The sequence below is a fragment of the Oryzias melastigma genome, linkage group LG17 (assembly GCF_002922805.2).
Source record: "Oryzias melastigma strain HK-1 linkage group LG17, ASM292280v2, whole genome shotgun sequence".
Lineage (NCBI taxonomy): Eukaryota > Metazoa > Chordata > Actinopteri > Beloniformes > Adrianichthyidae > Oryzias > Oryzias melastigma.
Window position 1 is genome coordinate 4,608,128 of NC_050528.1, and position 10,239 is coordinate 4,618,366.

At 36.6% G+C, this 10,239-nt stretch overlaps 1 protein-coding gene across 3 annotated transcripts in view; it reads left to right on the forward strand.

The window, feature by feature from the left end:
* The first annotated feature begins 1,107 nt into the window (after window positions 1–1,107).
* The window catches only part of rock1 (Rho-associated, coiled-coil containing protein kinase 1), a 52,733-nt gene continuing 43,601 nt past the window's right edge, over window positions 1,108–10,239 (forward strand). For all 3 annotated transcript variants that reach the window (XM_036216213.1, XM_024273693.2, XM_024273694.2), the window contains exon 1: window positions 1,108–1,982. In XM_036216213.1, the coding sequence (XP_036072106.1) occupies window positions 1,890–1,982 (93 nt within the window). In that variant the 5' untranslated portion in view covers window positions 1,108–1,889. The remainder of the gene's footprint in view (window positions 1,983–10,239) is intronic.

Genomic DNA, 10,239 nt, shown 5'->3' on the forward strand with positions numbered 1-10,239 from the left:
TTTAGGCTTTTCTTCAGTTTTATATTGTCCATGTGGTAGTTAATCTAATATTTTAGCTACATGCTAGCTATTTTTTTGGCTAATTTAGGCTTTTTTTTTTAGGCTATTTTGAATTTTAGCTATTTTTATTAGCAACATGTTTTGGCTAATTTAGGCTTTTCTTCAGTTTTATGTTGTCCATGTGGTAGTTAATCTAATATTTCAGCTACATGCTAGCTATTTTTTTGTCTAATTTAGGCTTTTAAAAAAAATTTTTAGGCTGTTTTGGAGCGAGGCTAATATTAACACGCTAGCTGTTTTGGCTAATTTTAGGCTTTTTTAAGTTTTTTAGGCTATTTTGAAGTTTAGCTATTTTTTTCAGCAATATGCTAGCTGTTTTGGCTAACCTAGCTTTTGTTTTCTTTTTGTTTTGTTTTTTAGGTTAATTTGGTACTTAGCTAAAAATTTTAGCTGGCTATCAGCTTTCAGCTATTAGTTTAAGTGATTTCAGCTATCAACTTCAGCGTTTTGCTATCAGTTTCAGCATCTTACACTATCAGCACTAGCATCTTAAGTGGCCAAATTCAGTTTACAGCATTGACAGAAGCATTATCGTAGGTAATGCTATATATCTAGTTCATAGTTATGTTAAAAAACAATCCAGTTAAAATTTTTATTTTTAGAGTTTTCAATAAATGTTTTCCTGTTTCACCCTAACGTAAGTCGTGTTTTGGATTTTGGCCCCTTGTGCGATTGAGTTTGACACCCCTGGTACAAATGGTTATCCATGCAGGAAGAAAGTAGAATATTCGTGAAAATTCTAAGTATCAGTAAGATATGTGAAATTAAGTTTTATATAATAATTGGATAATTTGAAAACAAGAAAACAGGGTATGATCTGATTTTTAGTGTGAATGTAACCATGTCTAATGGAATCAGAATGTTTTAAATCTCAATAACCTGGATAAATATGGTAAACTCTCTCCCATCTTCATTATTGACTCTTTTCAGGAGTTTTCTGTCCAAACTAATCAGGAAATGGATGTAAAATCAGGAGCACGCGGGCGCGGAGCCCTGAGACATCAACGTGTTTCCTCCGTTCAATCTTTGAACGCGCCTCGGAGCGGCGCATGCGCAGTACTTGACATTTTGAAGTCGCTTCTCCGGAGTGTTTGAACAGGAAGGCGGACATGTTGGTCAGGCTGTGTGAGAAATTCGGTCACAGTCTGCGATTGTTTTCCGAAAAAATAACCTTCAATCAAGTGGGTTCGTAGCGCTGTCCCGCGGAAGAGTTCCGGCAGCTGGACGGGGGATATTCGACGGCCTTGACAGAGTCCGGGGCGAAGCGGAAGAGCTGCCGTTCAACGCTCAGCGACTCCTCGTTTTAAACTATTCGAAATTTGGAAGAAGCAGAAGTTTTTTCTCCACCACTTCTACTTTTGAGCTGTCAGAATCAGTCCAGCGTTTCCTCCAAAGGCCTCCGAAACATGGAATCAGGCCCGGACTAGACAACTTTCAAATACTTTTTATTTTATTTTTTCAGTGACGATTTTGCACGAACGAATTATTTGTCTTTTGTTTGGATGCAGCAACGTTTTAAGCTCTTATCCTCAGTGGCATCCTAATCTGTCGCCGCAATTATCTTTGCACGGAAGTTGTTTGCCACTCATGGTCTGGAAAACATCTTCCGACTCCGAAAATGTGGCGTGTTCAGCGCATCTTCAACATTCTCTGTGAAAATTTCCGGAGAACGATGCATTTTCTTTGAAGAGCGCCGGGAAAGTTTGCACGAAGAAAGGGACGTTTGGCTATCTAGCTAGCGCTAAAGCTAACTAGCCATTCCACCGCCTCGCCAGGGAGCTTTTTTTCTTTGTTTTTAACTCAACAAGAGGACTAAGTTTGGCAGGAAAATGTCTTCCGAGATAAACATGGAGGGTCGGTTTGAAAAAATCGATGCCATGTTGAAGGACCCCAAGTCGGAAATAAACACGGATTGTCTTCTGGTAAGTTTGTGTAGCCTGTGAGCTAGCCAGCTAGCTAGCAGAGCGAGTGTGCGGTTCAGGGTCAGCCTCGGAGTCTCCGAGACTAACCCGCGGCTCGTCGTCGTTGTCTGCGCTCAAATGCCGACACTGACAGGTCGATTTAGTTCACACACTTCGTCAGCCAGCCGCCGACACATGCGCAGCAGAATACAATAAACGTTGAATGAGGACATCACATTCATCTGTGCTTTAGCTGTGACTCATGCTTTCAAAACCACCGGCCCTCTATTAAGCTTTTGACTCACAGAATAGACGATTTGTGGGGAAATAATGACAGCAGACATACTTGTCGCTTGTTTCCAGCTGTTTATTTGACAGGAATTTTAATTTTATTAGCCAAATAGAGTTGTTGTGGTCTAAAATATCAAATAGCTTCATTTATAGACAGTTTTGAAAGCTGTTTGTATGAAGTTATACATGTTTTCCCTGCAAAATTTAATGTATGTTTTATCTATTTGACTTCTTAGATGTTATATTTTTGGTCTGATAACCCATACACTTCTTGACTTGTATTTTGGGTGTTTATTATTTCTGCATCTCTTAAGTCAGGGGTCGTCAACCTTTAACAGTAAAAGAGTCATTTGGGCTCGTTTTCTACTGATAAATACCTAAAAGGAACCGCATAGTCTTACTTTAGCCTCTAAGAAATGTATATTTGCATTCACTACCTTTTTTTTAAAAATAATAAATATGACTTATGTCTATTTTTTGGCACTAAAAAGGCAAAAAATTAAAAAGAACCTAGCATCTCTCAAAATTATATTTTTGTATTCTTTTTTTTTGTTTGGCAGAAGCTTAAATTACTTATTTTTGGAATAAAATATGATCGTCAGTGCAGCTCTGGACAGCTGGTAACCATCGCGCGGCATAAGATATGTGCTTTTAACTCATACAAGGTCAAACTTTCCACCAAAGTTGCAAATAAAATCTGTTCATTCTAGAGGTAGTGTTGAGGAAACAAGACGTCTTTTGGTACATGGTTGTAAAAACCTAAAGTTTTTCCTTTACGTGCTCCTCAGCCATCAATTTATAAATGTAACTAATCTAAATTAAATGCTAACTAAGTAATCCTTACTTTAAAAATGCTATTTTCTTTTTCTTTTATTTATTTATTTTTGTTCTTTTTCTCCTCTCTGTCCTCAGTAGTCTTACACTGCTGGGTTTTGTTATTTTAGTTTGGGTTTGGACCTTGGTAGTCTTGATTAGCAGGCTTTGTTTATTTGTTTTCTTTAGGTATATTTCGTTAGGCAGCCTTTAGCAGTTTTACCCTGTTGGGTGAATAAGAATAAAGGAAACACAGTTTATTAAAATGAGGAAATTCTTTGTCCTGAAATGAAAGAACAAAATCAAATAATTAGTGTGCTGGTCCAAACAAAATGACAAACCAAAATGGACATAAAATAAGTCAGGGAGACTGCTGACCCAGCCATGTCGACCGTCGGAAGCAGCAGCCCCCCCTTACCCAAATCTACCTAAAGAAAACAAATAAATCTCGCAAACTAAGACTACCAAGGTCCAGCCATAAACGGAAATGACAAAGACTGCTGAGGACTTTTGCCAATACACACCTCTTGTATTTACGTGTGACCAAAAGTAACAAAAAAACAGATGGAAATCCTTGTAATGTAATACATATGTAATATGTAAGACCAAGAAGCTCATATCTGCATTTCCCGCACATATCCAATAAACCTTAACTAGTGCTGGGCGATATGACGGTACATATCGTGTGGGAGATCGAAAAGTATCGTTTCCATTGTTTATTTTTATTTTCATTGCTGAACTTTTGTGTAAAAATGTATTTTTCTACCAAAACTTGAAACTGTTGTTCACTTAAGAAAAAATAAATTATTTCTCATTTGTGACGATTCAGTTACAAGGTACTTGAAAAGTCAGAGAAAAGTAATATTTTTGTCAAAATTTTTCCCCAGAGAATAACTGAAATTATACTTTATGGTGGTATATCGTGATATATATAGTTATTGTGATATAAAATAATTTATATTGTGAGTTTTTTCCATATCACCCAGCACTAACCCTATTGCACAAATTTAGAAAATTATGTACAAATAATCACTTTTTTTTCTTCTCCTATCATATGTTGAAATTCGTCAGCCTGTTTTTACAGTCTTTCCATAACCTACAGGCATCAGGTACATTCTTGCTGTTCTTCAGTGTAATAGGTGTCAACCCCTGGATTGATTTGACTGATGATAAAGCGAGTCTTGGGAACTGACTCACTTGAGAAGTGAATGCCAGGAGAATGTTGTTGTGTCAAGGGTTTGTTGATAGGAGGAGTATTTCAGCTTTAGTGACGGTGACAGCAAGAGTTTTCACAAGGATTTGGCTCTCGGTGACTCATGGGAACTGTTGTGATCATATGCCCGCTGTTATTAGTGCAAATATCTTGCTGGTGATATGTTGACATTTGCTCAAATTAGTGGCGGCCTGACGTGGTCACACCTGTTGTTTGAGGTTAAAGTTGCAACAGATTTTATGAATTGGGTTACTTACTCACATTTGCTCTGAATTAGTACAGACTTTAGGGCCTCCACATTGTAGGTCTGTCATTTTTTGACAAATTGTGTGCCTGTGTCTTTGTATTTGTTTGTGAATTACAATATGATGGTTGTGTAGGAGACGAGTTAACAGATTAATAAAAAAAAACCCAAAGGACTGAATGTTTTTAGTGATTTTAACTTGTTTATTTGGCATTTTTTTGATATTGGTAGACACATTGAAAGTAAATTAAGCATAAAATTCAATTTCTGAGTATTTTCTTATTCAAAATATTGTGAGTCAGGAGCAAACAAAAGAAAAAAAATACTGTTTGAAAGAGATTGTATTTTTGATGAAGAAAATACGCCGAGTGGGCCACAAGCTCCCTCTACGTCTTTGTTTTCCTGCACAGCTCCAATACTGCTCGCTTTTTTCTTGCACTTGTAATGTTAAGTTGGAGTTGTGAGGCGGGAGAACGTGTAAACCACGTGTGTCAAAGTCAAGGCCCGGGGGCCGGATCCGGCCCTCCGGGTAGTTATATCCAGGCCTCCAGATCATTTTATTTTATTGTTATTAATGTCTTGTTATCTTGGGCTCATTTTTAACATGTATAATTTTGACAAAATATATTTTTATGGAGAATAAAATATTGAAAGTTATTTAAGGTTTAAGTTGATTTATTCTGGAATAATATTCCTGCCTATTTATTATTCATAATTATGTTAAAAAGTTATGGTTTCAAAGTTTTAAAAATTGGCATTCTGTTAGCTTTTTGGACTATTTTGGTATTTACCAAGCTTTTTTTAGGCTGTCTTGGAGTTTAGCTAACATCATAGCTACGTGCTAGCAGTTTTGTCTAACCAGATTTTTTAAAAAAGAATTTAGGCTAATTTGGCATTTAGCTAATATTTTAGCTGGCTGTCAGCCTCAGTGTTTTCAGCTGTTAGTCTGTGTTTTCAGCAATCAGCTTCAGCATCTTCAGCTGCCAAATTCCGCTTACAGCATTCACACTAGCATTATTTCAGTCAATAATGCATTATAGTTTATAATTATGTTAAAAAGTTGCAGTTTTAAAGTTTTAAAAATGTAGTTTTAGAGTGTTAAATAAATGTTTATCTTGTTCAGCCCGCGACCTAAAGTGTGTTTTGGATTTTGGCCCCTTGTGCGATTGAGTTCGACACTCCTGCTCTACATCTTTGTTTTCCTGGATAGCTTCAATATTTCTAGCTGTTTTTGTTGCAGTGGTAATGTTTAGTTGTGAGGTAAGCTAGCAGGAGAGTGCATAATCAGAGAGCTCTCAGTAATGTTTCAACAGTTTCACGTACCACTCAGAGGGGATTTCTAATGAACTCCTGCCGCTCTGCAGAAACTTAGTCCTAGAAAATGAATACATTTTTTTGAATGTTGGCTAAATACGGCATCATGATTAAAAGACCTCTGGGAACGCTTTAAAAATAGATCAAAATATCATTAGAGTGGGTCTTTAACTTGTTAAAATTCCTCTTTCTCTAAAATTAAAACTTTTTTGGTCTTAATGGCCTCATTTGCATTGTTGGACAAAGCCCTGAAAGTCACTCATAGTGCGTCCTCTCTGCATGTCTAATGCCAAAAACCTGTGGCCACCATTTCCACTGGCAGACTCACACAAGGGTGTTGTTCATCCTTTTTCTCCCTCTTTGCAATCTCCCCTGATCAATGAATGGAGCCTTTTGCTGAAGCCCTCTCTGCTGCCACCATGCAACTCCACCCACTGTTTAATAAAATTCCGTGCTAATCAAATAACCTCTTGTCTTTGACTTTTCTGGAGGTTCCTCTGCATGTTGGGAGGGAGCTGAGACCCAGCGGCAGCTCTGAGGTAGTTGGGTGTGGGCTCTCCTCCCATAAACCAAAATTATGCAGACTGAAGAATATAGTCTCATGTTTCTGAGGGCTGTGAATCAGAACATTTAAGTCATAAACTGACCGACGTGAGTCATGGCGACCATAGAATTCACCAGTCTTTGTTGGTTACGAGTCTTTACCTGCGTGATGTTGAAATGAAAGTCTTCCCCATAGAAGCCTGGACTAGGCTGTGTGTGATTATATTTAGCTCTGACTCTGGACAGATATCCTGTTATCTATATTTTGTTTTCCAGTCTGGTTTCTCTTATCTTCACCTTTCTAAGTACTTGTAGAGCATCATCTGCATATCCCCTTCCTCCTGTCACGGTGCTCGAGGACTCGTAAAACGACATCTGTTAATCAGCTGGTAATTTGGAATGACGGGGAGATGTAGGAACCGGTTTTGAACTGGTTTAGCTTCTATTTGACATGCTGTCAGGAGCTCCTGAAATCGACTTTTGTCTGCAGATTGATTAGTATCTGGTGATTATCTTTTGACGAAAATTTTTTACTCTTTTAAACATGGTGAAGGTAATACCTGAAAATGCTGAAGTTGATAGTTGAAATCCCTGAGGCTGACAGCTGAAAATGCTGAAGTTCATCTTAAATATTATCTAAGTGCCAAATTACCCTAAAGAATAAAGGCTTAGGTTAGCCAAAACAGCTAGCATGTAGCTGAAAAAATAGCTGAACTTCAAAAAAGCCTAAAAAGCTGTAAAAGGCCTAAACTAGCCAAAACGGCTAGCATGTTGCTGAAATATTAGCTAAACTATAAAACAGACAAAAAAATCTTAGTAAATACCAAAATAACGAAAAAAGCTAATGGAATGCTAATTTTTAAAACTTTAAAACCGTAACTTTTTAACATAATTATGAACAAAATAAAAGCAGGAATATTATTACTCTTCATAAAAATATATTTTAAAATGATACAAGTTAGAAATAAGTGCAAGATAACACCGGGCCGTTAATAACAATAAAATAAAATGATCTTGAGTTCCGGATCCTTATAGAAGTGATGTTAATAAGATTTACTTTTTTTTCTGCTTGTCAAATTTGATTATTTTCAAAAGAAAATGTAGTTTATAGTCAAAGAGCACAACCAAGTATTGGTGTAGTTACTTTTACTCGACCCTTAAGTATTTTTTAAAACCCAGATTCTTTGTTTCTTTCTTTCCTTCAAATGTGTTGATCTGTTGAGATCCGACCTGAATACCAGACAGAGCTCGGATAATTCCTGCCTTATACTTCATGAATACCTGCTGTCGTTACAACAACCTTTGCCTTTAATGGACAGACCGAACCCTTAAGGTGTTTCCTTTCACTGATGATTGAGCTGTTTCTTGCTGATTCTTGGCTAGTTTACTGACTTGTAAAAACGGAACAAAAAATGTCCATAAGAGGAAAAAAAACTCAAAATGTTCTGGAAGAAAAACACAGCAACTCAAGAATTAATTCGGCACTTTTGGAAACGTACAGGAATTCTTTGAATGTTTGTAATTAATGTTTTATTGACAAACATTTGAAATGACAAATTTTGGAAAGCATTTATTGTGAAGGCAATATGCTGCCTTTTTTTTGTTTTTTGCTTAAGCTGTAAAATTGATTCCTTTCTCGGTTAAGCTGTTTTGTTATAGGTCAATAGCTGGTCAATATTAGGGCTGTCAATAATGATTATTTCAGTAGTCGATGAGTCGCCGACACCGACTTATCGTTGACAGCCGTCGTCAATATTTATATTTGTACATTTAGTGTGGAAAATGCATTTGAATGTGTTATAAACTGTGAATGAACACAACTTTTACCACAGTCTCTTACTCAATAACAGGGTTTACAGTTAAAGATTGAAAATTAGGGAGAATTTTGAATTCACATTTTTTCACAAATTGTTTTTATACACATTTGTTTGTGGGGTGAGCTGATATATTTTACTTTGTTGTTGTCTGGAGATTGTCCAGAGAATTTGCAGTCATCAGTCTGAACATTTTTACAGTTTGTGTGTTTATATTTGTTTATCTCACTACAAGATCAAGTGCAGAAGATTTGCTTTCTCAGCACGAAACACAGTGGGGCGGACAGGCACAACTACCCAGATTACTGATAAAGACATTAAATGATGCAAAAGGGCAGAACAGAAATGATGCCGACTTTACAGAGAGTGAAAGAATTAGGGGAGTGGACATAGACATTTAAAACAAATCATTGTTGGGTACAAATATACGTGAATGTTAGTGACACATATTAGAATCGTACCATACCAACATAATTACAGAAAAGTAGTTTGACGCCAAACTACAGTGAAGGTGGGAAGTGAAAATCAAAGTACTGATTTGATGAAAGGGTACCCAAATACTGTCCTTCAATCTTAGGATTTCTGTGAATTGTGTACCGTGAATATTGTTCTTTGGGGCGTTTTTGTAAGGAGATGTTGAGGTTCTCTTTGGGAATGACCAGGAAGCAGATTGAGATGGTTTGGATGTGTTGAGAGGAGTAACGGTGATGATGCTGAGGTGTAGAGGGAGACCAAAGAGAGGCTTCATGGATGTAAAGGAGGACATGAGGGTGGTTGGAGTGAGCGAGGAGAGGGTTAGATGGAGGTGAAATAGATGCTAAAGGGAGCAGTTCAAAAGCAAATAAGAAAATATTGCTCTTATATTCACTATATTTGCTATGATTTGTGGAATTCTTCAGCAAATATCATTACAAGACATCTGAAAAAATGTCAGATACTCTTTTCTAGATTTAATGTCTAGAAGTCAGGATAACACACTGAAGCTTTAGTTACTAAATATCACTTTTTAACAACAAATGATACTGAAGACAACAGCCAGGAAGCTATTTATGCGTCTGTTCTAAAAGTGAGCCGTTTCGTTGAGCTGTAAAGTTTTCTAACTTGCTGCTTGTCTTGATGCCAGTTTGACCAGTCTAGATGTGCAGTGAAACACGTCTTCTGGTAAAAAGCCCCACGGTGATGAATTTAAAGGAGGTTCAACGTCATTGGGACAAAAAATGGTCTTCCAATAGATGGATCTGTGTATTCACAACCAGGGCTCTAAATGATCGTAATAGATCATATTCACACTCGCAAAAATATCGGGATCATGATTTCAAAAAGAAAATATCGTTATTCATTAAATTCATTAAAGATTCTTTGTTGATAATATTATGAAAATATTAGAAAATTAAAACTACATTTCTCAAATGTATGTGACATTCACATTTTTTCCTCAAAGTTTCAGCCTCATTTGTAAGAGTTTGGGTTTATAAACTGTTTCATGATCATAAATACTTGCTTAAAATTATATAATATTTTTTTCATTTGCTTAGATGTGTCAGTTTTTACAATAAATTGTCATTTTCTTGGTTGAATACAGAGAACTGTTTTTCATTCAAACTGCATCTTTTTATGTCTTGAACTACACTAATGACTCCTTTGCTTTAATGTTTAACACTTTTGTTTCTTCCCACCATTCAACCATTGAAACACTTTTATCTAGTTACGTAAACATTAGCATGAAGCCAACGACAGGGTGAAACATCAAAGTGAAGGGATCATGGGAAATTTAAGGATTTCGCTCTTCACCTGCCAAACTGGCTGTTAAGCGTTTATTTTTATCCGCCAAACTGAACTTTGATGCATTTTGTTGGTCTTTATTTAGAGTCCTGGTTACAAACATCACTATAAATAGAATTTTTGCCTCTTTTCTCTCATGATTGTGGCGCAGTAAGGGGTGTTTTTGGGTTTTTCAACATCTTGGAGTGTTTTTAATTTATTTGTGGAGAGTTATTTATATATATATTAGGGCTGGGAATCACTGGGTACCTCACGATACGATAC